This window comes from Penicillium nucicola, assembly GCF_028828085.1.
Source record: "Penicillium nucicola strain IBT 29836 chromosome Unknown utg000006l, whole genome shotgun sequence".
In the NCBI taxonomy this organism is placed as follows: Eukaryota; Fungi; Ascomycota; class Eurotiomycetes; order Eurotiales; family Aspergillaceae; genus Penicillium; species Penicillium nucicola.
The window spans coordinates 125,343-153,088 of NW_026643130.1; the positions used below are offsets into that span (position 1 = coordinate 125,343).

The 27,746-nt window shown below is 49.1% G+C and overlaps 11 protein-coding genes across 11 annotated transcripts; 4 read left to right on the forward strand and 7 right to left on the reverse strand.

Annotated features, from left to right (window-relative positions):
• Nucleotides 1-675: 675 nt before the first annotated feature.
• Nucleotides 676-1,538, reverse strand: N7511_006039 (60S ribosomal protein eL14; the record flags this gene model as incomplete). Its single annotated transcript, XM_057128416.1, has 4 exons — nt 1,409-1,538; nt 1,217-1,351; nt 845-1,108; nt 676-732 (listed from the first exon to the last, which is right to left on the reverse strand). Exons 2-4 carry the CDS (start codon nt 1,340-1,342, stop codon nt 676-678), a joined length of 447 nt encoding a protein of 148 aa, XP_056982972.1. The 5' UTR covers nt 1,343-1,351; nt 1,409-1,538.
• An 890-nt stretch (nt 1,539-2,428) lies between these two features.
• Nucleotides 2,429-3,588, reverse strand: N7511_006040 (protein transporter YIF1; the record flags this gene model as incomplete). The annotated part of the gene is made up of 3 exons (XM_057128417.1): nt 2,429-2,626; nt 2,682-3,245; nt 3,298-3,588. The coding sequence occupies 3 exons, from the start codon at nt 3,586-3,588 to the stop codon at nt 2,429-2,431; spliced, it is 1,053 nt and encodes a 350-aa protein (XP_056982973.1).
• Nucleotides 3,589-3,812: 224 nt separating this feature from the next.
• Nucleotides 3,813-5,869, forward strand: N7511_006041 (signal recognition particle receptor subunit alpha; the record flags this gene model as incomplete). The annotated part of the gene is made up of 3 exons (XM_057128418.1): nt 3,813-4,028; nt 4,095-4,374; nt 4,431-5,869. The coding sequence occupies 3 exons, from the start codon at nt 3,813-3,815 to the stop codon at nt 5,867-5,869; spliced, it is 1,935 nt and encodes a 644-aa protein (XP_056982974.1).
• Nucleotides 5,870-6,631: 762 nt separating this feature from the next.
• Nucleotides 6,632-7,204, reverse strand: N7511_006042 (uncharacterized protein; the record flags this gene model as incomplete). Its single annotated transcript, XM_057128419.1, has 3 exons — nt 6,632-6,869; nt 6,936-6,958; nt 7,055-7,204. 3 exons carry the CDS (start codon nt 7,202-7,204, stop codon nt 6,632-6,634), a joined length of 411 nt encoding a protein of 136 aa, XP_056982975.1.
• An 864-nt stretch (nt 7,205-8,068) lies between these two features.
• N7511_006043 (MFS transporter) lies at nt 8,069-9,781 on the forward strand (the record flags this gene model as incomplete). The annotated part of the gene is made up of 1 exon (XM_057128420.1): nt 8,069-9,781. One exon carries the CDS (start codon nt 8,069-8,071, stop codon nt 9,779-9,781), a length of 1,713 nt encoding a protein of 570 aa, XP_056982976.1.
• A 287-nt stretch (nt 9,782-10,068) lies between these two features.
• N7511_006044 (uncharacterized protein) lies at nt 10,069-11,749 on the reverse strand (the record flags this gene model as incomplete). Its single annotated transcript, XM_057128421.1, has 6 exons — nt 10,069-10,232; nt 10,283-10,791; nt 10,845-11,022; nt 11,082-11,392; nt 11,460-11,558; nt 11,616-11,749. 6 exons carry the CDS (start codon nt 11,747-11,749, stop codon nt 10,069-10,071), a joined length of 1,395 nt encoding a protein of 464 aa, XP_056982977.1.
• A 1,457-nt stretch (nt 11,750-13,206) lies between these two features.
• Nucleotides 13,207-16,999, forward strand: N7511_006045 (uncharacterized protein; the record flags this gene model as incomplete). Its single annotated transcript, XM_057128422.1, has 2 exons — nt 13,207-13,641; nt 13,706-16,999. The coding sequence occupies 2 exons, from the start codon at nt 13,207-13,209 to the stop codon at nt 16,997-16,999; spliced, it is 3,729 nt and encodes a 1,242-aa protein (XP_056982978.1).
• A 70-nt stretch (nt 17,000-17,069) lies between these two features.
• On the reverse strand, nt 17,070-18,943 carry N7511_006046 (Zn(II)2Cys6 transcription factor domain-containing protein; the record flags this gene model as incomplete). The annotated part of the gene is made up of 3 exons (XM_057128423.1): nt 17,070-17,522; nt 17,568-18,018; nt 18,066-18,943. 3 exons carry the CDS (start codon nt 18,941-18,943, stop codon nt 17,070-17,072), a joined length of 1,782 nt encoding a protein of 593 aa, XP_056982979.1.
• Nucleotides 18,944-19,258: 315 nt separating this feature from the next.
• Nucleotides 19,259-21,101, reverse strand: N7511_006047 (glycoside hydrolase family 13 protein; the record flags this gene model as incomplete). Its single annotated transcript, XM_057128424.1, has 2 exons — nt 19,259-20,977; nt 21,033-21,101. 2 exons carry the CDS (start codon nt 21,099-21,101, stop codon nt 19,259-19,261), a joined length of 1,788 nt encoding a protein of 595 aa, XP_056982980.1.
• A 425-nt stretch (nt 21,102-21,526) lies between these two features.
• Nucleotides 21,527-23,128, forward strand: N7511_006048 (putative MFS maltose permease; the record flags this gene model as incomplete). The annotated part of the gene is made up of 1 exon (XM_057128425.1): nt 21,527-23,128. The coding sequence occupies one exon, from the start codon at nt 21,527-21,529 to the stop codon at nt 23,126-23,128; it is 1,602 nt and encodes a 533-aa protein (XP_056982981.1).
• A 469-nt stretch (nt 23,129-23,597) lies between these two features.
• N7511_006049 (F-box protein) lies at nt 23,598-27,116 on the reverse strand (the record flags this gene model as incomplete). Its single annotated transcript, XM_057128426.1, has 2 exons — nt 23,598-24,481; nt 24,545-27,116. The coding sequence occupies 2 exons, from the start codon at nt 27,114-27,116 to the stop codon at nt 23,598-23,600; spliced, it is 3,456 nt and encodes a 1,151-aa protein (XP_056982982.1).
• Between the last annotated feature and the right edge of the window lie 630 nt (nt 27,117-27,746).

The window sequence follows — 27,746 nt, forward strand, 5'->3', positions numbered from 1 at the left end:
TGCGAATGTGTGCCTATAACAAAAGCAGATTTCGATTAGTGGGTTGGTTTTTTGCGTGGTTCATGACCGTCAAGGTGGGAATGGTGGGAAAGCGGGCATGGTGGGAGAGTCGACCCCCCACGAATCGCACGACATCCGGGAAACGGCGGGATTTGATGATGAAAAGGCGAGGATTCGAACGAGTTGAATGACAATACGTACCTGAGAGGTAGATATCAAGCTGTGGTGGTTGGTTGATGGATTTTGTTGAGGTTGAAGATGAGAGCTGTGCGGCCGACCCGAAAATCGTTAGCGAGCGGATGCCCACTCCCCAGACTGCACACATTGCCCTATCTGGACTATAGGGAACTACGACATCGCCATTTTTAAACGCTAAGGTCTCCAATTTCAGGCGATTAAATGTTTATAGGTCATTATTTACGCATCTCTGCTTCTATTTTGGGGGATTTGGGTTTTTTTTGGAGAGAGCAAGACGATCCCGTGGATAAATTGGGGATATAACAGTAGTCCACGGAGGAAAGAAAACCGATGACAATGGCCCTATCGGGATATCAAGGATTTTGAATCATTTTTGCTGTTCATTGGTAATGTATACAGCTGTTTTGCTGGGGGACCAGCAATGGAAACCCTTCCAGGACACCTCCTTCAACCCATGCACCGAAACCTCGTAATCATCTATGCCTTGGTGGCAGCGCGGACCTTGGCGAAGGACTTCTGGACCTCGTAGCGGGCCTGTAGTGGAGTTAGTTGGATGTTCATGGTTTTCAAGATCGGATCGGATCCAATCAGGGCCCAGGCGCATCATTGCGACTGAGTCCCTGGGGTCTCGATCTTCATCACATACCTGCTTGCGGAGACGGAGGACCTTGAAGCGCTCGAAGTCGGACAGGTTCTTGCGGCGCTCGGAGCGGTCGGTGCGCTGAGCGAAAGAGCTCTTGGCCCACTTGCCATCAATCTCGTTCTTAGCCCAAAGCTTCTTCACGGGACCGGTACCGGCAGCACGGGGGAGCTGGGGAATGGTGAAGTGAGTGAGGGTGGCGTGGGCGAGAGGAAGAACGTGACGGGGAACGATCTTGTTCTCCTCGGTGGAGGGACCGTCGACCAGGACCTGTGTTCGATGTCAGTGGAAATGTTCCCGATTTCAATCTCCAAAAACTCCAATTTCGCAATTTCTTGTTTATTGTCGGAGTCGGAGAGGAAAGCGATCTCAACGTACACGGCGGTGGTCCACGATCTCAACGACAGCGGCGAGCTTGCCCTCGTAGGGACCGGCGCGGATCAGCACCAGGCGGCCAACCTCAACCAGCTTCCAGGAAGCGACCTTGACATCGATATCGGCCATGTCGAATTTCTAGACGAAAAATTCAGCGGGTGTTCTTGTAGCGTGTAGAAGAGTAAGGCTACTCACGGTCGGAGGGTATGTGTATGGGTTGTCGAAAGAGTTCAATTGTCCAGAAGTTGGCTCGAAATTCCGGGATGTGCCCACAACTCGCAATTCTCGCTTAATCGGCCACTCGCAGCGATAGGGCTCTGCTGAGGTCAGCAGCCGGATTAACCCGGCTCCGAGACCGTGCTTTTATATTTTTTTCGGTCAACCGCAGTTCTTCTTCTACTTAAGACTGGATTATCTGCCAGTGGCTTTGGATGATTTGCCACTGGACGATATCCATGGATCTGCGCTGCAGCCGAGTGTGTATACATGCACGAACTGATGGTAAGCCTCCCTCCTGCCTTGCCCTCTGCCTCCTCATATGATGCGGTAATTTGCGATTGACCCAGCGTCTGTGAGGCCCTCGCCGGGGTCTCTATACAGCGCTGTTGGATGATATTTAATTTCTTACATATTCTGATTTGGATCCTTCCACACAATACTGTCATTGCTGTTGAGAAGACATCGCGCTGACTGTTTCAAGATATCTAGGAAATATACCGCCTTAACTACCAAGGCCTCCAACTCGACAACTCTCTACTGGGTATGTTCACCTTGCACTTTCAGTTATTGCACCATCCCCTCCCCGTCCGATGATTAAAAACTTTATCACGCCTAGATAGTAATTGAGCTATGGCTATGATATTACCATAACTACCAAGATCTCTGAGGACCTTTGATTACTTTGCAACTTTTTGCTCTGAGTCGTTGATGAACCTTTTCTAACCTTCGACAGATTTTTCCAGTGGTCAGCATGTCTATAGTTAATATAATTCATATAAAGTCTTTTACTTTACTTTTCTCTAGACTCTTGTGCTTCTGTAGCTATTCTCATTTGGTAGTGCCCGTACGATAGACCGCTACAAATGCAGGTATTTTGATTACAATAAGTCGTGCTATATCGTTACCCCGTGCAATGCCCGATCAGGCATCCACTCTGTCCTTCCTATGCTATCCGTCCTTTCCTCCCTTCTATATCAGCAATATCTCACCTTCCGATTATGACGACGCGGAGCCAGATGTCGAGGGTCCCTCCCGACTAAGCACCCACATGAAGATGAACTGCACAACGTAGGAGTACACAAACAAGAACTGAGTGCGGCGGTTGCGCTGAGAGCGAGCCACGGTGTGCATCGAGCCAGCGTGAATGGCGGAGTCGGTCGAATCCGGCAGTAACACATATTTGAGAGAGCGGAGCTGGTATACGAAGTTAGCATTGGAACACCCTGGGTATCACAGACACAGTCCTCACCAAGAAAAATGCATTGGCCAAGAAGGTGTACGCAAAGACAGTCCAGCCAACCCAACCTCCGGTACCCTGACCGGGGTTCAAGATCTCCGCTGCGACCATAGTCACAATGATACCCACAAATTTGTAACCCGAGTAGGCCACCAAATCCAGCAATTGAGAGTCATTGTTAATGCTCAAAATGTATGTAGCCAGCTTTAGGCACAGGATTTCAAATAGGATCACAGCAATAGCGGTGGTAGTGATCGAACCCAGCAGCTCCGGATGGAAGTTGCCTCGGAACCCAGCCAGTAACACCGACAGGAGAATGTATGTGACCAGGGCCATGACGGGGATATACATATCAGGTGAGTTCAAGTCATCACGCGGGGGCAGAAACATGGACGAGTATTGCTGCTGCATGATCTGGCCATTAGGGCCAGCAGAGCTGGAGGTCAGTCGAGCCTGCTGGCGGGACCAGGGCTTGTGACGCCAGGGGAAGAGGACGAGAACCAGCTTGTTCAGGACGTAGGAGTTGGAAACATTGAAGTAGTGCTTAAGCGCGGGGATGGAAACATAGCGATTGAACTGTCATCTGGTCAGATAGGAACAACAAGGCACGAAAGAGAGAGGCACGTACGTTCTGTTCCATATATTCCTGGCCAGCGGCCATCGCACTTTTGCCGACCTGGAACCCCATCTGTGCCGTGGGTTCGTTCATGAACCCGCCGAACCCAGGAGCATATGTGCCACTACCGCCCTGGGCAGGGGAGGGCTGGTATGGGTTCCCGCCATAGCCAGCACTTGGGGGTTGTTGAGGAGCTGGAGGTGGTGGTGAGCGCATCATAGGCACCGTCGAAACATGTTGGGGGACTGGGTGATGAAGGGGTGGCGATTGCGCAGGCGGCGGAGCGAACGAGCCGCGATACATAGTGGTAGAAAGAAAGAGAAGATAAGCTAAAGAGTGGAAGGTTTGGTGGCGATGGACTGGAAGCGAGGATAGGAAGGGAAAGTGTTTATACGTGGCTGAAGGTCCAATCCGCTCCCGAGATCTCCAACTTCCGCCACCAGTCCCCGGCAGCTTTCCCTCTCCCACATTATTGTTGCGTCTCGGTCATTCTTTGATTCTGCGAACTCTTTGATTACTAGCTCAGCATGTTGGAGGCTTTTGAGATTTTAACGACCTCCGGTGTGGTCCTCTGGTCCAAGTCGTATGCTCCAGTGGGCGCACATGTCATCAACAGCCTGATCAACGACGTCTTCATTGAGGAAAAGGTCGTTCCCAGCGCCACGGGAGTGTCGCCAGCATTCAAGAAGGAAAAATACACTCTCAAGTGGAAGCGAGTCAAGGAGTTTGATTTGATCTTCGTGGTACGTCTGCGCATGCGCCCATCGAGATCGCCAGCCGACCTCAAAACTAATCATGGACTTGTATAGGCCGTCTACCAGTCGCTGCTTCACCTCGGATGGATTGATAAACTTCTGGAGAACATTTCGACTATCTTCATCGACCTCTACAAAGACCAAGTGAAAGGAAACCGCGCGAGAATCCAGAACTATCGATTTGATCAATACTTTGAGCAGCAAGTCCGGGAGCTTGAGGACAACTCTGGAGGTTTTGCAGAGGAATATGAAGCAGAGTCGGAAAAGAAAGACCCGCTTGTCTCATCGGATAATGGAGGCCCACCGCCGCCACCAATTCCTGGCCTGGTGAAAGGTATGACCTGGTTTCCGTCCCGTAGCAAGCAGCTTTTCGTGCTGACCAACTGAAAGCGCAGCCTAGAGCTGTGCTAGCCGGGGCAACCTCTGACGAGGGAACGCCACCGGCCACACCTGATACTTCTAGATCTTCGACTCCCGTAAAAGGCCATCTTCTTACCGCCAAGGCCGGACCTGGAGGTCGTGTTTCTCGCCGTGCGCGCAAGGCTGCCTCCAGCGCCAATGCGTCATCTGGCGATGAAACGTCCCGCAAGGGAAAGCCTGCCAAGGCCCCCGCGAAGAAAATGCGCAGATGGGATGCTAGTGGGATGGCGGATGAGGATGACGGAGAGATCCTTGATTACTCCGCCCCCGCTGATGAAGGAGAGACTATTGCTCCAGTGGTGGAGGCCGTCTCTGAGGGTGATATGGGTCGCAGGACTGGCAAGGGTCAGTTTGTGCTGAAAGAGTTGGGCGAGGAAGTCCAATCCATTCTAGATCAAGCCGATGCCGACAAGGCTCAATCCACTGGGTCTTCTGGTGTCCTTGGGTCTGGCTTCAATGCCGTTGGGGGCTTCTTCCGCAACATTGTTGGCGGAAAGGTATTGACTGAATCTGATCTCGAGAAGCCTTTGAAGGCGATGGAAGAGCACCTTTTGAAGAAGAACGTTGCTCGCGAAGCTGCGGTTCGTCTCTGCGATGGAGTCAAGCGTGAGATGGTTGGAAAGAAGACTGCCAACTTCCAGAGTGCCGATGCTGCATTGCAGGTGGCCATGGAGTCTTCGTTGCGGAAGATCCTGACCCCGACGTCCTCATTAGATCTGCTGCGTGAGATCAACGCCGTGACTGCTCCCACCACCAAGGCGCAGGCCCCTCGGCCATACGTCATGTCTATTGTCGGTGTCAACGGCGTTGGCAAGTCGACCAACCTGAGCAAGATCTGCTACTTCCTCCTGCAGAACAAGTACCGAGTCCTCGTCGCAGCCTGTGATACTTTCCGTTCCGGTGCTGTCGAGCAACTCCGTGTGCACGTAGATCGTCTTAAGGAATTGAGCGTCCGCGAGAACGCCGGTGATGTTGAGATCTATCAGAAGGGCTACGGCAAAGATGCCGCCAATGTAGCCAAGGACGCCGTTGATTACGCAGCCGCTCAAAAGTTCGACGTTGTCCTGATCGACACAGCAGGCCGCCGCCACAACGACCAACGTCTCATGTCTTCGTTGGAGAAGTTCGCCAAGTTCGCCAACCCGGACAAGATTTTCATGGTTGGTGAGGCTCTCGTTGGCACGGACAGTGTCATGCAAGCACGCAACTTCAACCAAGCCTTTGGCACAGGCCGGAATCTAGACGGATTCATTATCAGCAAGTGTGACACTGTTGGTGATATGGTGGGAACACTTGTCAGTATGGTTCACGCCACTGGAATTCCTATTGTCTTCCTTGGCGTCGGTCAGCACTATGGTGATTTGCGGGGACTTAGTGTTCCCTGGGCTGTCAGTTTGTTGATGAAGTGATGAAGTGATGAAAAAATGATGGCCTCTTGCCGTGTTTGTTCTTATTTTTTTAGCTTTTGCATTGTTTATATCCTTTGCTTGCTATTCATTAATTCCATTCATATCCTTTGACTATGTACTTAATTTCCTCTCCCGCTTCGCGTCCTCCGTATTAGTGCTCTCTTGCTTCCGGGAGCCACCTGGTCAGGTTTGATGTCTACCTGAACCAATCCCAGAACAATCCTCAGTCCCGTTCCGCTTTTGTTCGGCGGAATTGTCGGTTCCCCATCCTCTGGTTGCTGTTGTGGAAACTCGTACCCGCAGTAGGCCCGAATGGTGCCCCGGGTTGGATGGTGTTTATGCTATACTTAACAGAATGAAGATTGCTTATTAACAGCAAACGAATGTTGATCGTGACATTACCTGTATCCAGTATAGAATAGAAGAAATACTATATTGTGTGGCTAACTGGGTATGATACCTGTCTAATTGACTCTCTCTCTCTCTCTCTCTCTCTCTTCAACGTGGTTTACGTCTGGTTTACTTCACCTTGTGCAGATTCCAGTGTTGAGCTGCGTAAAGCTTGGCCTATGTTTACTAGCTGTGTGCTCGGCTTATACCCTATACACTTTGGATTTCCATCTGCGTCTCATCACTGTCTTCTCAACTTCATAGATCACTCAACGAGTTCTCACTGTCTTCCTGGTTGAGGGCCATTCTTTAGTGTGATTTCTCTGTTCTTTCCTTCTCTCTCTCCAATCATATATTACCATTCCTGGCCAGTCATGCTCCACGGCCACCACTTCGATGCAAAATGATAAGAGCTTCTCGTCCACCACACACACCATTGACAGCTTCAAAAAGCAAAATGTAATTGACCGACGCAGGGGTCGAACCTGCAATCTCTTGATTCGTAGTCAAGCGCCTTGCCATTGGGCCAGCCGGCCTTGTTGAATGGACAGGCCCGGTTGTGTTATATGGGGCAACAGACTTTTTCTTAGGGCTTGCGGCGACGGACCCACTTTAGGTACCACTTGCACACCACACGACCCTGCAGGTCGTTTATAGATAAACTGACAGAATATACGTAGTGAAGAGCAAGAAGCATGCCTATCTATATTCGAAGGTATTGGCAAAAAAAAAAAGCAGAATAAATCCAGCTATAAAAAAAGCATGGATATTGCAAGTGCAATCAAAAAAAGAAACTCTCCCTCGGGGAATCGAACCCCGGTCTCCCGCGCTTATCGGTATTAATGACAAGCGGAAATCATCACCACTAGACCAAGGAAGATTGAATGATCGAGTTACTGCTCGACCACTTGGCTGGTTGATGAATGATCGGGCCATCATTGACATTATGTTCGAAAAGCGACACTTGATCTCTACTTGCAATCTACCAATACATCATCAATAGTTATAGATTCACTGGCATCAAATGAACATTCAATTCGGTGATGCTGATGACCCGAGCTTGATCAGAATATGACATTCACGCACCTTTGGCGTGAAAATCCAATTTGCCAAAAGCCAGGATGTATATATATATCCAAGTGGATTGACATGATGCTGGTAAGTGAACCATTGGTTACTGTCTAGGTTATAACGTTAACTTCAGACGTAGGCCACCAATATTATGACCAAACGTGAGAGTAGTCCCAGTTCAAGTAAATAGACCGAGTAGAGATGGGACCCGAGACACCACAGGGTTGAGAAGTGAGGTGGTCATAATTGGACATAGCTATCTATAGGTGTGACGCACATATAGTGTTGCACCCTACATAAGGTACACTGTAATGTTACCATAGATATACAATATCCAGTAGACTTAGGAGATATAGTATTGTTAAAATGTAAGGGTCAGTCCAATAATAACCAACCAACACATCAAACTAGACATTGAACCTGCATGAATAATTACTACGCCACCCAAAACTGCTGGCCAGAACCAATGAGTCAGCATCCCCACGCTTACATCATCATTTGGTTTCCCTGCTTTCCCGATTGCGGTGATTTGAACCATTGCAACACCTCGAATTGTCGGAAACCACTCCCCTGATCTTCCCTACAACCGCTTGGAACCGTCACCGGGCACACACTCGACTGACAGTGTTGGTTGAGACTGTTATTCAACATCTCACACGACATCATTGCGCTTAGAACCGGCAAAATCGCATGAGTTGAAGCGCGTTCCATTCTCGGACTTCTCGGTGTGCTGCCACTATGCCGGGCTCCGATCGAGTCTCGCTGAATCGCCGTTCCTCTACGCAACATTACCAGACCTTTGATACCCCTCCGCCCAAGTCGCGTGGACGACCGAACTCGGGCCAGTCCGAGTCCTCAGCAGATGGCTCACACGATCACCACCATGATGCCGCTGATCACCCAGGAACACAATCACCTTTGCCAAAAAGGCAGATGGCCGTGCTAGCCATGATTGCCCTGGCCGAGCAGACTGCGCTGAACTCGATCAGTCCTTATCTTCCCGACATGGCATCGACATTTCCCGAGGTGGAGCCGAGTCAGGTGGGTGTATACGTTGGAACTATTGCATCTGCATTTGCACTCGCACAATTTGCTACAAACTATTTCTGGGGCTGGCTCTCGGATCGTGTTGGTCGCAAGCCGGTGATCCTACTCGGCACATTCTTGACTGCTTTGTGTTTCGTCGCATTCGGGTTCTGCAGGACCCTAGGACAAGCCATCGCAGTGCAGGCACTGATGGGTGTAGTCAATGGCAACCAGGGACTGGTATCTACATGCCTGGGAGAAATCACCGACCGCAGTAATCAGTCACAGGCTTTTACTTACCTTCCTGTTCTGTACGGAATTGGCGGTATAACCGGTCCTCTTCTGGGAGGGCTTTTTATCTTCGAAACAAATCCCTTCACCGGAAACAAAAACCCCTACCCATACCTTGCGCCTAATCTCGTGGCTGCCGTCATTCTTCTGATTGACTTCGCGCTGACAACTCTTTTCCTCCAAGAGAGCCTGGAAGATGCAGAGAGTATCCCAAAGATTGGAAGAAAAGTACGCAGCCTTTTCACCTGGCTCTGGCAGTTTACCAGCTCTTCTCGTCGGCCAACATATGTGGCAGCTCCGCAGGGGGTTCCATATCCCCATGACCACCGTGGCACAGAACAGGAAGACCATGACAGTGACCTAGATTCTGCATCGGAGGTGTCTAGCCTGCTCGGACACCACGAGGAACTTGCTTGGGATGAAATTTTCACCCGAGATACTATATTGCTTCTCTTGACTTACCTGATTTTTGCCTTTTGCAACGTCTCTTTCAATTCCTTGTTCCCCATCTTTGCACAAGCTAAACCACCGGCGGGACGATCACTCACCCCGTCTGAGATTGGGCTTTCGCAAGGATTTGCTGGCATCGTGACCATTATTTTCCAGATCTGCATCTTCAATCGCCTACGCGACAAGATGGGCAATAGATGGTCTTACCGCGCGGGGCTTTTTGGCTTCGTCATCTCATTTATCTTGATGCCTTTCATCGGGTACAAGAGCTCAAAGACTGAGAATTTGACTGGCAAGTCCGCGCTCATGGCTATAGAATTGTGCTTTGTCTTGTTAGTCAAGACTATAGCCTCCGTGGGTGGCTTGACTAGCGCTTTGCTCTTGATCACCAACTCCGCCCCCAACAATGCCGTCCTGGGTGCGCTCAATGGTCTTGCTCAGACCCTCTCCGCAGCCGGACGAGCAGTCGGCCCATTCCTATCCGGAGGACTTTTCTCTCTAACGGCGAAGGTCCAACCCAAAGGCGAGGCCCTAGCATTCGGAGTCTTTGGTGCCGTTTCCTTTGTTGGATTCATCATGAGTTTCGGAATTCGAGGCCGATCCCTCGAAGCAGACGGCTGGGGCGAGGAGAGTGACGATGATGGAATTGACAAGTCGGACGACGACGAGCCAAGTGCCCCTTGATCTTTAACAGATCCCTGAAAAGTTGTCGACATGACGATGTCACGAATTTTTGCTTTCGCTTCAGCCTATTGCATTTGAAATATACATTAACCCGATGTTCTTTGGAATTACGGCTCTGCATTCTTGCTGAGACAATTTAGGCGCTCGATCTAGATCTGCGTTTAGACTTGTTTCCTGTGGGTTATTCTTATGATATATTATCTGTACAGTTACTATTTACTCTAGCTCTAAGATTTGTTCCTTCTCATCAGTTGCCGTGGAGGTTTCATAGCCAATCCCCGAAGGAATCACGAGTCCTGTAGTAGGTATGCCTGGTCCATCAGTCTTTCCACTGCCTGAATTATGCCCGCAAGCACTTCTCCCATCAGGTCCGTCGTCATCTCATCGCGAATAACTATTCTGATGACTTCGATATCTTCACCCTGAGCTCCCCAACCATGAAGGGTGTAGTCTGAAATCTGTGTCAGATACAAACCTGGTAGGAAGATGGAAGCTACTTACTCGGAATAGAGAAGTTCAAACCTTGCATTGCATCACTAACATTGGATAACTGGAGGTTAGGATACTGTCGTCGAACACGATCAGTCAACCTAAATACCACAATGGGAAGCACAGGAGCAGCAGCAGCTTGGTCACCTCCCCGACACAGCGTATGGTAACCAGCTGCACTCTGCCGCCGATGAGCATCGCCCAAGCAGCAGAAAAACCCCGTCTCCTCTAGCAGAGCACTCAAACGAGAAGCCCGATCAAACAAGCTCTGGGTTCTATCCCGATACCCAGCCAGTCCCAAACGGAGGAAGTTATAATATTGACCCACGATAGGTACACCCGATCTCGAGAAACTCAACGAGAAATTGCTATGAGTTCCCCGGAGATAAGAAGACTCGAGCAGAAGTTCTTGTGGAATCTGGGACTTTTCACGCCAGACGATCCATCCTACTGCGAGAGGAGTCAGGCCGAACTTGTGTCCTGAGGCATTGATGGATTGCACGCGAGGGAGACGGAAATCCCTGGCAAGGAATTCATTAACTTTTGCGGATGAAGCTTAGGGATGTCAGTTTACCAGATGAAGGTTGTGTTGCTGGAAGTAAACGGTGCAATGAAGCCACCACTTGCAGCATCGACGTGGATGGGAATGCTGTTTCCGCTCCGATACTCGTACTCATCCAACACCATCGAGACTTGCTGGACAGGATCAAAATGCCCCGTATAGGTAGATCCAACAGTCAAGAAAACCCCAACTATCCAAAGTCAGCTCTGAAGAAGAATCAGACATGAGAGAGAGATAGAGAGTATATACTTGTCCTCTCATCCAAGTGAGCTTCCAAAGCCTTCACATCAAACGCATATCCACTTTTTTCACTGACAGGTATAATCCTAGCCTCGACATCAAAGTAATCCGCGAACTTAGTGATGCAAATATGTGCATTGGCCCCAATGATCACATTAGGACGAGAGCCCAAAGAGTCAGGATGATTCCGCTGCCACTGTCGTTTCATCGTGAGACCACCCAGAAGAACAGCTTCAGAGGACCCCGTCGTTGCAGCGCCGAAAAAGCCAATCTGGGCATTCCAAAGATTGGCGAGTATGGCGATGCATTTTTCTTCAAATCTTATAGAGAGCGTGATTTCAGTTACCCTTACAACGGAATAGTAGACAACTAGGAATCAGGACTGACTCTGCCAGAGATGGGTACTCTTCAATACATGCTTGGTTTTGTAGACCACCTGCGATCATGAGATTCATAGCAGTCTCATCGAAATTGGTTGTTGTAAATCTGCGGTTAGGCATCAGCATATGATTCAGCCCTAAGTTTGAAAAAAAAAGATCTTACCTTCCAAGATCGCGGGATGGAGGTATATCTGCTGCCATATTCTTTTGTAGCAATTCTCCCACAGCCTCAACCGAGAGAGCCTTCTCAGGCATAGAATTGGGAAGCCGAGGCATAGAAGATTCATTGGAAGGCATCTTGAGGAGGTGGAGGACAGTTTGTATTGTAGCAAGTGCGTTAGCTGAATGCAAGATTTCGACAGAAGGTGATTCTGACATAACTTATAGTATCCTCAATTCTAGTAGAGCATTATATGATTCAGCGTCAGTGGCCATGCGACCAAGATTGCAGTTCGATGATTTAAAATAGAGGTCAGTGAAGGAATGCCTCCTTACAGCCGTCCGCTGTTCTCAACCAATCAAAGCAGTATTACGCAGAGCCTGGGGTTGAACAAAGCCTCATTCGAAAGTTGTACTACACACCAGATACACGGAGCACAAAGAAGAAAGCGATTCATGCGAGGCTATGTCATATTAGAGTTCATTTACATTTTCATCTGACGCGAGCCTGATTGACCGTGCAACTGTGGCCGGAGATTAGATCCAAAGTCTGCTAGAGATAGTGCTATGTGTAGTGGCGGTGTGATATGTGAATGAAAACCAAGGCATTCTTGAATTCATTCAATCCATCCTTACCAGAAAGTACTTGCAGGAGGTTGCATACGATTCGCTATTGGAGTGTTGCGACCAGAGGACCGGAAAATGAAGATCAGGGCGATATAATTTCTTCGAACTTTCTCAAAATGGATCGACTGGTCGTACAAAGAGCCGCAGGTCAATTAAAATTGCGCCAATGACTAAGAAGACTACTGGGCGAGCATCGATTGCTAACAAGGTCATAGGAATGACGGACCTCTGGACTACTCAAGCTTCGCCACGATCTGGGGTGCAAGGACTCTGAGGTATGATTCACAGGCAAGAATAACACAATATTTGTCATAAGTTAATTATTGAGACTATGAATCGAACCAATTACTGTATGTTTTCGATCATCCATAGAAAGCTGTGTCACTAGCAGACGCAGAATGCGATGTTCTCATTCGTCAGACTTGTTCTCCGTCTGCAGGAGTGACGATCTAAGCATTCTGGAAAAGGTTTCTTGCATTTTGTTACTCGTGGTAGATTGGCAAATCGATTTATGTGTCAAATAGGGGCAAAACTGGACCTCTTGGATCATCTGCATAGAAGTCGTGTTACCAGCAGACGCAGATTGCCATGTTTTGATCTATTGAACTTGTTGTTCTGCTGCAGGAGGGACGGTCTGAGTATTCTAAAAAGGGTTCTATGCATGTTGTGACTTGTAGTAGGTTGGCAAATCGATCTATTGTCAAATAGGGGCAGACTTTGAACAGCAGGGATTATTCTGCTCGCAAAGATCGGTCAACTAGCCACCAAAAAACTTGCTTTGAATTCTCTGGACATGATGCAATGAAACCCAGGCATAATGTTCGAAGATCGAGATCGATTCGGTATTCAGTACTGGTTGTGAAACTATATAAAGCAGAGCATCAGACGGGAAAATCAATCAACTGTTATCAAATATAAGAATTGAACAAATACCAAGTTGTCCTTGCCATTACTGATGATCTTTTACCATGACTATCACCGAACACCGCTGTATCGCAGATGATGAGAATCCTCATATCTTCTCAGCTTGCCACCCAGCCACAATTAACGAGGATAAGTCGGAAATAGAGAGAACACAGACAACAATACTCGCTGCTTGGACAGTCCTCTTGAGGGACTACTATGCACCAAACCTACCTACTTTTATTCACCTTCAACCAAAAGGCAAACATCAAAATCTTCCCAAGAAGAACACGAAGGTCTCATCGGAAGATCTTCACGGCCAATGCCTTTCAATTCAAACAGATAATGCTTTTACAAGCAATCAATTGATAGAGACATTATCGCAGGCTATTGCAACCAATGATTGGGAAGGATGCACGAGCAAGGAACAGAAGACGGCTGTCTTGCTGCTTTCGAATGAGCAGTTGAAATGTCCGCCAAAGGTGCTTGAGCTGTTTGAGGTATGAAACCCGTGTTACATATAAGATTTCCATTGCTTTAGAGCGGAGCTGACATCCAGTTCAGGTTGAATTGCTGCTTGTTTTTGCAATTTCTGACGACAGTATGGTGGCAAATGTTTACAGTAACAGCCTTAAAAAGCCAGAGCTTAAGCCATGCGCCGTATTGAAAAGTCTTCAGAGTATATACAAAACTCTATTGGGAGAACCCAGCATCAAAATTGATAAAATGAGCAGTATAACCTCATTCGACATCGAAAGACTGCGCGACATCAATACCGCAAAGCACAATCAAAACGACTATCCAGAATGTCTGCATGCAATTATCACGAAGCAATACCATCTGCGTCCAGACAGCATTGCAATTGAGTCAACCACAGAAAAGATCACATATGAACAGCTGGGAAAACAATCTGCTGTCATCTGTCAGATTCTGAGGAGCAAAGGTGTCAAGCCCGGAGGTACCGTAGGCCTTTGCATGGAAAGATCCGTGGAGACGATCATCATCTTGATTGGAATATTGAGAGCAGGTGCTGCATACACTGCAATAGAACCATCGTATCCTTTGGCAAGAATCTCAGAAGTGATTGAAAGAGCTGATATTCAATATCTCGTGACTGAAGAAAAACAACTTGAGAAATTCAAAGATCTCAAAGCCAGGCTGATCAAACCAGAGGGATTTGATGATGAGGAGTGCCCGAAAGACTGGCAGCAAGACCTCAGCATCGATGCTTCACAGCCAGTTTACTTCATGTTCACCTCTGGAAGCACGGGAGTCCCAAAGGGCGTCATTCACGGCCATGATGCAGTCTCTCGTAGCCTTCTCCAGTGTATCGAAGAATTCAATATTGATGCTTCCACCCGATTCATGCAATCTGCCAGTCTTGCTTTTGATGCCAGTATAATGGAGGTGTTCGCTCCACTAGCAGCTGGTGGATGTCTCTGCATGATCTCACCGGAAGAGCGCAACGGCGACCTCGAATCAACAATGAACGATCTGAAAGTATCGCATGCTTGGCTCACTCCATCGATGATACCCCAAATTCATCCAGAAAATCTGCCAGGTCTTCGATTTCTGGGGCTCGGAGGTGAACCTACAACGGCGGAGATCGTGTCAACATGGGGCGAGCGAGTTCAATTGAACAATATGTACGGATCAACCGAAGCTGGAGTCTGGGACACAGTGAAGTTGGCAATGAAGCCCGGTGATAACCCCCGAAATATTGGACGTGGAATCGGCAATGTTGCATGTTGGATCACAGATCCTTCCAATGTGCACAGATTGATGCCTTTCGGTGCCGAGGGAGAGCTGCTCATACAGAGTCCGTTCCTGACACTTGGATACCTCAAAGACCCCGATGATCAGGCCAAAGTCCTTCTGGAACCCTCGTCACTCGAGTGGGCTGCCTTCATGCCTCCAATCAAAGGTTCACGAGTCTATCGCACAGGGGATCTGGTCAAATACGACGAAAATGGTGATATTATCTTTCTGGGTCGTCAGACCGGTTATGTCAAGATTCGAGGTCTACGTGTGGACCTTAGAGAGGTGGAAAGTGCCATAGGCCTATGTCTCGAGACCGGTCGCTCGGCAGTGATTTTATCTGATAATGAATCAAGTGATTCCGAGATTGTTGCATTCATTGAAACAAGTCAGGATCAGCAAAGCCAACTGGCGGATATGCTTTCCACCCAGCTCTCGAAATCTCTACCGGAATACATAATTCCAAGCATTTTTGTACCAATCGATTCATTGCCACTCACAATGTCAAAGAAGATTGACCGACAGAAGCTTCACAGCCAACTTCTTCAGATGAGCCAAAAGGACATTCGTATGTGCCGCAGAGGTGGCTCCGAGAGCGAAGAGTTCCCTGAGATCCCAGAAGCGCACACAACGGCGATAGAAATCAGCAACATAATTGCAGACATGATCGAGGCAAAAGACGAGGAGTTTGCATCATATATTCGGGGTCGGGACTTCTCGCTGGTCAAGACTGGTTTTACATCCATGCAATTGGTATCATTGGTGAATGTGATTCGCAGGGAATACCAAAAAAAGCTCAACATTGAGACCTTGCATAAAGATGTGACCGTTTGCAACATTGCAGACAGTCTCACAGGGATAATCAAGCTAGAAAAGAAAGACACAGATTCCCGGAATTTGATTGCCGACTTCGCGAAACTGAAGTCAAAGCTAGATTTCATCCAGATTCGCTCAGCGACTGTCTTCCTGACATCCGTCACCGGTTTTCTTGGTAGCCAGATTTTGCGTTCTCTTTTGGAACACCCCCAAATTGGGCGTGTAATTGGACTTGTCCGCGCCAAGGATGAAAAAGAAGCGCGAAGAAAGGTTCAAGAGAATGGCGAACTTGGTCGGTGGTGGCAGCCAGATTACCAAAATCGTATTGAAGTCTGGACTGGAGATCTAAGCAAACAAGCGCTTGGATTGGAACAATCTAAGTGGGAAAGACTGTTCACAACAGACGCGACTAGACGAATCGACTGCATCATTCACAATGGTGCCAGAGTGAATTGGATGGACAGCTATGAGGAGCTCGAAAAAGTCAACATCCATAGCACCATTGAGATCCTGTCCGGGCTTTCAAAAATGGATTCTCCCTGCAAATTGATCTATGTCTCTGGCGGATACATGCCAAAAGATGCAGAAAGCCATTCTCAGATTGCGAGAAAGCTCTCCGACGCATCAGGATACGACCAAACGAAGTTCATGTCTCAGTTGCTGTTAGCCGAGTACAACAGACACCTAGACCGAGAGAAGAAAAAAAGCCAGAAAGCACAGACTGTAATCCCAGGATTCATTGTCGGGTCCCAGAAAGAAGGGATCGCCCATTCAGAAGACTTCCTCTGGCGACTGGCATTCACAATTACACGCCTTAGATCCGTCAGCGAAGAGCTTCATTTTTTCACTGTGGCAGGCGTGGATCAGATTTCCAATCTCATTACGGATATATTCTTGCAACCGGAAAGGTATTCAGCAGAGGCAATTCATTGTGTCGATGGTGTGACAGTTTCCACATTCTGCGATTCTCTTGGCAAGGTGACGGGATTACCAATCGAAAGAATAGAGCATGAAAAATGGATGAGACTTGTACAAGCCGAAGTCGAGGAGGCTGATTTTGATCATCCGTTCATGCCAATGCTGAGGTGGTTTGAAGAGAATACATGGCAATTCATGGGAGATCAAGACGAAGTCCCAGAAAACTGCCATTTTGACACCAAAGAAACAATCGTAGCCCTGGAGAGCAGCGTGAGATATTTGATGGATATTGGGTATCTTTCACACGCTGGGGACAAGCAAAAGCGATTGACACGGTCTCCTATCTTCAGGAGATCCAGTTATTGACAGATCCATGAGACCAATATAGAATAGAACAATGAATTATTTTCGGGGTTTGATATCCAATACGCGAGAATCAAGGAAAATACGTCGAATATTGAAGGAATGCTTCATGAATCTCTGGCGTCTTATCACCAATACGACTCATCTCCGCATAGTTGAAATTTTCATCCGCCCAATCATCAGAGGCAGGATTGGCGACAAGCACAGTTGAGGATTCACTGGGGGCTTCCTTTTCAGCTAGCATTGATGTAGATTGGGCGTTAGTTGTTGAGCTCAAGATTGGGTTAGGAGGGAGATTCAAATGGATGGTAATCGAGTCTATCATAGAAGGCAACGTTTGACCGATTTTGGTGAAAAGAAGAGGGAGGAATCTTCGCCGTCCTCCTGGTAAATCGTGAATTAAAGAAGAGAAATGCTTGAGATAGTCTTGTGGACCAAGTTTGAATCCCGAAGAACGTAGCCCAGCCGCTGACAGGCATGCCATCACGTCGACTAACGTACACGCAACCTCAAATATTTTCTCAATCTGAAAATGATTAGAAATATTCAAAATAAATCAAGTTTAACGTACCAAGCCAATCCCGTGAGTTTCCATACTCTGCCGAGACAATTTCCATGTTGCGAGACAAAGGTCCTGGGCAATTAGCAGAGGGTAGCGGAAATCCATGCATTCGTGAGAAGGATTGGTGGATAAGAATCCAGCAGTGGTAGATAGTTGCCATATCATAATGCGTAGCCACTGCTGAGACACTCTCAGATCAGCCATGATGACATCTGGCAAGTCAAGCTCTGGAGGGACTGCGATTTGGATACGTTCCTCAAGGACAACAAGGGATTCAACCGAGCAGGTGGTGTGGTTGCCATTCCAGTGACTCAAAAATACTTCGTCAAACGGAAGATAAAGATTAGCCAAACAGCGAAATCCAATGGCCGATGGCTCTGGATTGGGATTATCTTCTAGCTGCGGGCTCTGGGATGTGACCTGGAGGGTAATTGGTCTGTGTCGTCTGATAGCGTGAGCCCTGATATAGAGTCAGTGCTGTATCTTGATTTCTTCCCAATAGATTACCTCTCTGATACTAGTAATAGCCAGAATAAGTTGCCTGCCAAAGAGGGATCGGCGTCATCGGCCTGCGCAGATGTGGCTTGACTTTCTAGTGCACTCGCAGTATAGAGCGTTGTAGCTTCACGAAGAAAGTAATATGCATGTCGTTGATTTCCCAAACCAATATGACATCCATAGAGAAGGAAAGCGATGATAATGTTCTGTCGCACAGGATCTGTGAAAGGGTCGAGGTGCTTTCGAGCTTCAGTAGCCTCATCAACCAACCGGCTTCGGTCATCTTCGGAGAACAGTGCGCCATTAGGGCGAGATGATTGTTCCACGCCAAATCCCGTTTGAGTAACCACGAAGGCACAGAAAGCAGTGACAAAACAATAGGCATGAAGAGAGGCATCAACCGTATCCACCTGCTTCTGAAAGCCATTTGGCTGCAAAATAGGGACTGTACCTCTCATGCGCGAGAAAAAATAATCCGAACAAGCATTGATAAGTTCGAGTCCCAGAAGGTCTGGGGTTCTCGAGAAATAGGATCTGCCCTGCGGTTTGGGCGACTGTGGAACCAGAGGCGTGGACGGAGAGGCACTTGAACCAGACGGGAGAGTCCGCTCGATTTCTTTTGATCTGAGCTCACTTAGGATGTTCGCCGTTTGGCCCTGACGTCCCTTTCTTTGCCGCTGTATAGATGTTCGACAGACGAGACCGGCTGCTCGGCATTGCTTGCAAGGGCGCGGAGATATGCATTTAACCTTTCGCCGACGACAGCCGTCGCATGCCTGCTTTGGAAGATTATTTGAATGTGGATTGGAATCCATAGCAAAGAATACGGGGATGCGGAGGGAAGTCGGAATGAAGTCGGGGGAGGTTGTGCGGTCTTGGCAGCCCATAGCCGCATTGGTTCAACTACGAAGCCCTAGATGGAAGACGAATAGTGACATTGGGTCATAGTGCAGTTGAGAAATTGAAGTAAATATGAACTCTTGTATTGATGAGCTTGTTGAGCTAGTTGACTTTCACACTTCAATTGCCCAACCTCACGGCGCTGCATACACATTCAAGACTACTCTAGTTCGACCACACAACCTATTTCGCTTCTGTCACTTTCATGGAACACTGCATAGGTGGAACTTTTGTAGAGCTTGTTACATATCAAAACCCCCAAAGAGTTCATATTTGCTAAGATGTGAGGCAGGTTTGAAGTATCAAACATACACTCTGCCTTCAAAAGGTTTCAATATCTCCAAAGACGATCTCTCATAGTTGCCCACCAGCAAACTTTTACCAATGGCTTTTTCGGCTTGTGTGAATGGTTGAGATACTGCAGTGAAGTTAAGAACAACCAATGCATGTCTATCACCCCTTGTTTTCACAAAACAGAAGGTTTCCTGGTTTTCATAGTCGAGCACTTCGAACGCGCCATGAATGAACAAATCCCGATGTTCTTTTCTCAAAAGCAACACATCTTTCCAGAAGGACAACACACTAGAGGGGTCATTCTCTTGCTTTTTGACATTGATCTCATTCGAAAGATCATGAGCTCGCATCCATGGGTTTCCAGTGGTGAAGCCAGCATGATTCGAGTCATCCCACTGCATAGGTAATCGAGAATGATCACGAGCTAGAATACGCAAACCATCCATGATTTGATCTTTGCGTGTGGGATCACTGCCACTTCGCCGCTCTGCTTCCCGATAGTACCCCAGCCCTTCAATATCCTTGTATTCATCAATCGACCAGTCGCGAGGAGCATTGATCATACCGATCTCCTGGCCTTGGTAGATGAACAGCGTCCCAGTCATGGTAACCATCATGAGAGCCAGCATTTTGGCAGATATCTCCCGGAACTCGGGTGCATCAGATCCAAAACGAGAGACAGAGCGACCATTGTCGTGATTTTCGCAGAATGCAGTGGTCCAGCCATCTGTTCCATCAATGAAAGATTGCCATTTCTCCACTATGGCCTTCAGTTTTGTCAATTTCCAGGCATGGAAGATGTATTTCTCTTCCAGACTGGGTCCCATGCCGATATGTCCAATATCCAAATGAAAGACCATGCTCAGCTCCTTAGCTGACGCACCGACATATTCCAAGACATTCTCAGGGTTGGGAGTGTTGGCCAACTCGCCAACTGTCATAATGTCACCGTATGGGGCAAAAGACTCGTCGTACATTTCACGTAAAAACTCGTGGATTCGAGGTCCGTTGCACCACATCTGGATGGCTGGCTGTATATCACTCTTTGGATCTGTGATTGGAGCGTCGGGAAAGTCTGTATGCTTGCTATATTTGTTGACAGTATCGACCCGGAAACCATCGACACCCTTGTCTAGCCAGAACCGAACCGCGCTATTGTAGATAGCTTCGCGGGTGGCTTTGTTGTCCCAGTTGAGATCTGGCTGTTCTTTTGCATAGAGATGCAGATAGTACTCTTGTGTTGTCTCATCCCAAGTCCCTGCTTGACCATTAGCGACTCTCTCATCGCATGAGATCTGGCACCTACAAGTACTCCCTGCGAAATAGCCCCGGTAGTTACTCGGTGGCACCCTGTTTCCAGCTTCGTCGTAACGCGGAGGACGCCAGAAATACCAGTCGCGCTTTTCATTGTCCTTGCTACTCCGGCTTTCTTTGAACCAAGAATGTTCATCGCTGGAGTGATTGACGACAAGATCCAGAATCAGCTTCATGCCCCGTGAGTGGCAGGCCTCAATGAGATCTTCCACATCTTTCACAGTTCCATAGGCAGGCAACACCTTCTCGTAATCGGAGATATCATAGCCCATATCATGCATGGGCGAGTCATACATCGGAGACAGCCATACCACATCAATGCCGAGTGCCTGAAGATAGGGCACCTTTTCCACTACACCGGGGATATCACCCCAGCCATCTCCATTAGAGTCCAAGAAAGATGCTGGGTAGACCTAAATCCCGATCCGTCAGTACAAATGTTGCAACAGGCTGAGATCACACACTGACCTGATAGACTGTGGCCTCCTTCCACCAGTTATTCGTCCCAGTCGGGACGATGTGGGCGTGTGGTGACATGGCTTGTCTTGGTCTCTAGCGCACTTTTCCCATCTCTTATAGTCTTTTTTCTCCTCACGGCCCTGACTCGGGCTCAAGTGAGGAGATTCCCGCCAAGCCCCCGACGCCCTCTGCACCCCCGAATAGCGCCCGACTTGCCGCCGGCAGACCTTTCGGCGAGAACGCTGATTCGTTGCGGACTTCCACATTTCGGCTCCCCCAGTTTTCTCCAATTTTGACAGGGTTTCTTCCCCGGATCTTGTGATATGCATGGTCTGCACTATGTTGCCCATTGGCGGATTGGTATAAATATACGAATTCCCCCGATGTTTCGGCTATGAGTATGTCCAAGTCTGTTCGAATCTCGTCTAGCAGATCCTTGAGCTAGAGCCACCGTTCGAGCTCTTGCTTGAATTCAAACTTGGCCAGATCGACTTTGTGACCCTATGGATTCAGTGGAAGATCCAGCCAGGATGGACGGCAAAGCGCCCTTCCTAGTGGAAGGTCAGCATGCTGCCCAAAAAGAGCACTCCATGACTCTCTGGCAAGCCCTGAAACTGTATCCCAAAGCTGTGGGTTGGTCAGTGCTACTTTCGTCTACCCTAATCATGGAAGGCTATGACCTTGCACTCCTGAGCTCCATGTATGCGTCACCCGCTTTCAACAAAAAGTTCGGCGAACTGACGGCCTCGGGCAAATGGGCGGTTCCCGCATCCTGGCAATCAGGCCTGTCAAATGGTGCACGCTGTGGTGAAATCATCGGACTGTTGATCAACGGTCTAGTATCGGAGCGCCTTGGATATCGTCGGACTATGATTTGTGCCTTGGCCACTGTCACAGCAGTCATATTCATCTTCTTCTTCGCGGTCAACATTCAAATGTTACTCGCAGCCGAGATTCTCGCCGGTATTCCATGGGGTATCTTCCAAACTCTCCCCGCTGCATACGCCTCAGAGGTCTGTCCGGTAGTGCTGAGACCTTACCTGACGACATTCATCAACATGTGCTGGGTGTTTGGACAGTTTGTGGCAGTTGGCGTGAACCGCGGGTCCATATCTCGCGATGATCAGTGGGCATATCGCATTCCATTTGGTGTACAATGGGCCTGGCCATTACCGATTATGATCGGCTGTCTATTCGCGCCCGAGTCACCGTGGTGGCATGTTCGACAGGGCAATATCCAAGGAGCGAGACAAGCACTGCAACGTTTGACATCATCATCCAAAGACCCGAATTTCAACCCCGACGAGACAATTGCTATGATACAGCACACCAACGAACTCGAAAAATCCCTTTCCAGTGGCACGACATACTGGGACTGCTTCAAGGGGACGAATCTTCACCGAACAGAAGTGGTCTGCATAGTATGGCTCGTGCAGACACTGTGCGGACAGAATCTCATGGGTTATTTCGCCTATTTCTGCGTTCAGGCAGGTCTACCAACGGTGCAGTCTTTCAACCTCTCTTTAGGTCAATACGGCCTTGGAGTCATCGGTACAATGGGCTCCTGGTTCTTGATGTCATTTGCCGGCCGACGGACAATCCACGTATGCGGGCTAGCCTGTCTCTTTCTTCTCTTGATGATCACTGGCTCACTGTCCTTCGCACCGAGCGAGAACAGTGCGGCGAAATGGGCTATCGGTGTCATGTTGATCATCTTTACGTTTTGCTACGATATCACCGTCGGCCCGGTTACATATTCTCTTGTTTCAGAATTGTCTTCAACGCGACTCAAAGCCAAGACTATTGTCCTCGCGCGGTGCTTATACAACATTAGCAATATTGTTGTCAACGTTTTGACTAACTACCAATTGAACACCACTGCGTGGAACTGGGGTGCTCGCTGTGCATATTTCTGGGCCGGCACTTGCTTGGTTGGACTTGTATGGGCGTTCTTCCGGTTACCTGAACCCAAGGGCCGAACATATGAAGAGTTGGATTTGCTGTTCGAGAGGGGGATATCTGCGCGAAAGTTCTCCTCTACTGTTGTTGATCCTTATGAAGGGGAGGCGGTTGAAGTGCACGAGGATCACGTAGACAAAGATTAATCTGGTGGCAGAAGAATATAACTGAATAGTCGAATAATAATATATCAAGCTGTTATGCTCTGATTGAGTCGATAATATAAGGATTCAAGGCCCATTTACGTCAAAATGATTGATCCATAAAGCTAGCGAAAGGGTCGGTATGAACAGACTTTTACAAGGGTATGTACTATAAGCCCTTTCTCCGACCTTCAGAGCTTAGGGACTGACTCGGTCAGTTCATAATATAACATTTCTTGCTAAAAGAGTCTATCTAAGTCCGATGCAATAGATTAATCCCAAATAGTAAAACCAAGTCAGCGTAGAGCCCATCAAACGCCTAATCGTAACAATTGAAGCCAAAAACAAGGAAGCAAAATAAAAAGGAAGTGAATGGGTATATGATACAACACGATCGCGACCATGACAATGAGAAAAGGGAAGAAAGGTCAAGTAGATTCAAAGCACCAAAGTCCAAAAACACAGACAGTGGTCAAGCCCAGCGCCAGCCAGACTCCTGTGATTTTTGACGTTTGATAACGGCAGACATTAGACTGCCTCGCTTTCCGAAAGGATTACGCTCGTTCTTTTTGCGTTGGCGCTCAAGCAGTTGAATAGCAGCAGTGGCGTCGATGCCTTCGCCAGTATCAGTAATCTTAAGAGCCCACTTTGCGTCTTCTGGGCTGAAACCCATCTCGTTGACCATGGTGTTCATGGCACGATCGACGGGGTCCAAGACCTGAGGTTGAAGAGGCACATATCCTCTCACCGGCGGAGTCGGATATGTTTGAGGAGGTGGGAATAGAGGAAAAGAGTTTGAGGATTGGGTAGGTGTATGAGGGTTACTACCGGACCCAGATCCAGATCCCGAAGTAGAAGTAGAGCAACGATCGAGAACAAGGGCTGGCACGGGCGGAACAGGCGGATCATTCTGCATCGAAGGAATTCGAATCGAGCCATCGAGGTTTCGGACGATAGCGCTAAACTCTGACATTGGACGCTCAGCCGAGAAGGAGTATGCACCTTCGGGCTCGCTGGATGGCCCGCGTAGACGGCGGCGGTGACCAAGTTCGCGGGCGAAACCAGCCTGGCGCTCGCGAATCTCACGAGCCGAGTCGGAGTGAGGACTACTGCTTCGATTTTCTTCGGAGATACTGGATCGCGGGGAGAGATTTCGCTCTTGAAGCTCGTACGCGCGTGCGACGGCTTCCTTTAGGAATGGCGACCGGCTTACTTCAGTTTCTGTGGGCTCCCATTTCGTCAAGCCAATTGACTTGGCCTTGTTGAACGTTGCTGCTGTGGTGTCAGCTGGGCAGACTGCACTGAGTGTCAATACGGCCGACAGGCCCAGTGTGAGAATGTAGGAAGTCCATTCCTCTACGAAGAGTTAGCTCGAATGATCGAATGATCGCAACGGACCACAAGGACGACATCACTCACCAAGAACGGTCTCTTCCCGAACCGCATCACCATGCGGTACATGCATACCATCAAAGATGCCAACCCTGCGAGCTTCGATACATTTGCCATGCAGAGGCTGCAGCAAAACACTCATACAAGTCCAGATCTCGGTGACATCATACATCTGGCTCTGAGACAGACCTCCCAGGTTACCCCGACCGAATCCTTCGGGTGGTTCAAAGAGGACATTGTTCATACCAAATGGTTCGGACATGGTGGAACTCGAGTTGATGATACTCCGCGCCATAACACCACCCTTCAGCCAATCCATTTGACCCATGATATCAGCCTCGCGGTTCTTCCCGCTACCGAAAATCCGACAGAAAGTCCAGACGCGCCAGAACGCATCGTCAACCTCCTCGGCTCGAGTATTATCCACACCGGCAAGACCGCGAATGGTATCACGCCGCAGGAAAGGTGCACATCGAGCCAAGACAAGAGCTTTCAGCTTGGCAAGGGTATAGATATCCTGTGCATAGCGTTGCAAATACAGAGTCGGCGTATACTCGGGGACTTGAGAGTCCGGGTCCAATAGCAATTGCCACTCCATTTCCCAGGGCGGAGTCATTTCGCGCAATTCCCATGCGGGCGGAGACATCTTAAAGAGGGCATTTTTGATCATCGGTAGCTCATTGCGTTTGAACGCGGAATAAAACTTTTTGTTGACCAAGACAAAATTGAAGAGATCATCGAGGGAGTCGATATTCTTCATAACCGACAACACAAGATCGATTGGCAGGTCTTCGGGGAACTCCACCGGGCCAAGACCGGGGGCCCCGGGGGCCGTCACAGGCAGCACCACACAGGGCGACGGCGGCGCCGCATCCAGTTCGTAGACATGTTCGGGGAGTTGAACACGGCTTGCCTGAGCAGTCGACACCCAAGCCCAGCTCTGTCGCATCTTGGAGACTACTCTCTCATTCTTTGGAATACGAAGGTGCACGTCCGGTGTGGAGCTGTCTGACAGCTCAACGGGGGCCTGAGTGGGCGCCTCAGCCGGTGCGGGTGCCTGAACGGGTGCCTGGACGGGGTGAGTTTCAGCCAGGGCCAGTGCGTGTTGAGCCCGATCAAACGGATTTCCAAAGTCCAACTGAGTCTGCAGACGAGGTAATTGCAGAAGCAGATCTTCCCGTGCAGAATCCAAGTCGGGGGCCGCCGTGACGCTAAGCTGCTCGGAGTCTTGGTTCTTCCGAAAGGGCATCAAAAACGACTTGGGACTCTTTTTGTCCTTTTTGGGACTGGCTTTTCGGTCTTCGTCTTTGCTCCGTCGCAGCTTGTCTTTCTCTTCTTTCTTATTCTTGGGCTTGTCTTTGGGAACTGCCATCGGTTTCATGTTGGTCCGTTTCTGGACCCGCGTGTCGGAACGAGACAGAGAAGAGTGAGGCTTGGTAGATGGAGGTGGGGGGGCCGGTCGGGTCGCAATTAAGTCGCCATTGTTGCGACTGATCTGAAGGGGCCCGTCCAGAATAAGTAGCGTTCGGTGTGCTCCGCCCTCGAAGTCCGCCAGAGCATCTTCCAGCTCTTCAGCCGCCTGTGACAAGGTCGGAACATGGCGAGCTTGATGACCGGCCACTTTGAAGTCGTACCGAGATCGAGACCGAGATCGAGACCGAAACCGGTTGTGTCCACAGCTCTGACATGCGTGACGGTTTCCAGAAGGCTGCACCGTCGTAGACTTCCGATATAGCGGCGAGACGAGCATATCCTTCTGAGAAAATGCGGTCATAGGTGAGTGGGAGCGCTGAGACGCCGTGGAAAGGGGAGAGTCGCTTCGGCGAGTGGAAGAATGACGAGTGGGAGACGCACTGCCTGGCTCCAAAGGCAAAGGTTTGTTCTTGAGGTCATTCATGGACAGTGTGGGGGTGATTGACTTGAACGGGCGTCCGAAGCGACTCGGCGCATACATACGGTGTGACACCGTTGATTGACGCCGAGGGGAGTGAAGAGGAACATTGTCGTCAAACACACCAGCCGCTACAGGAGAACAGATGGAGAATTCATCGGCCGATCTGTACCGGGGTCCTTCTCCGAACCAAGTGCCTGTACTAGCCAGCGACGTGCGACGACTATAGCACGAGGAAGCGCAGTCCAGTCCCTCGAAATCCTCAATCTTCTGCTCGAAACCTGTTTCTGCTTCCTCGGGGTACCCGCACAGGATCTGCACTCGTTCTCTTAACTCGGTCTCCAACGACGTGGGGATAGAGTGCTTCATATTCAGATCTGGGCTAGTCAGAGACACCAGTGCGTGCGAGAGCTTAGAATCAGAGCGGGTCAGAGTTCTTTCGTGAGGATGATCGTCCGACAATGGAGAGATTGAATATTTCTTCTCAGACTGGGATTGATCCAAGTCAATGATCGTCTGTGATGAGTCCTGCGAGGAGTCGGGGCCATCGTCCCCGGTCCCCCCGAGTGTTGCACCGTCGACGGGGTCCTCTTTGAATCCATTTGGCTGTGATTGGTCTCGGTTGGCTTTCCTGGGGTCGCATGGCCTGGGCGGAACAGGGGGCGTGGAAGTCTCGAGCCAGAGGGGAACGGTCTCTGCAGGTTGCATTGTCGCTTCTTTGTTTGAACCCGGGATGGACACGGGGAGTCGATTCAACGACGGGTGTTCTATCAGGTCATGCAATCGTCGCCCTGCTGGAACGTATATCGTATGTTTCGTTGTGTTTCGAGGCCGCAGCGCCGAAATGCAAGTATATGATCCCATGTTTGAAAGTGGTTTGATCTATCCGACCATTGTTGACCCGGTGATATTCTGCTCTGTGTTAGCATGTTGTCACTAGACTGTCAGACGCGATCGACCGAGTCATCGCCTCCCCGATAAAGCACGAACCGTTCCAGCCAGAGTCGCAGCGGCGTGTGTAGCCTTTGTTTGCGGGTTCTTCCCCGGGTGTGGCTTGTATAAAACAAAGAACTGATGCCAGTCCTGCAACTTTTCTTTTTCCTGACAAAGTGCAAAGACTAAAGAAACTGCTAATATTGGCGATGGGTCTCTTTTAACAAATTCTTTAGAATTGAACCGAGTGGAATTCCGTGACTGATATCAGGATGCTCTTGGCCCCTTGGGTGCAACGCCCTGACCAACAGTTGATATCGGGGCCAAACACGCTACTATTCTCAGTCGAATACTCCATACTCACTATGGTTATCATCTGTTAGCGTCGTGCCACTATAGCGATCC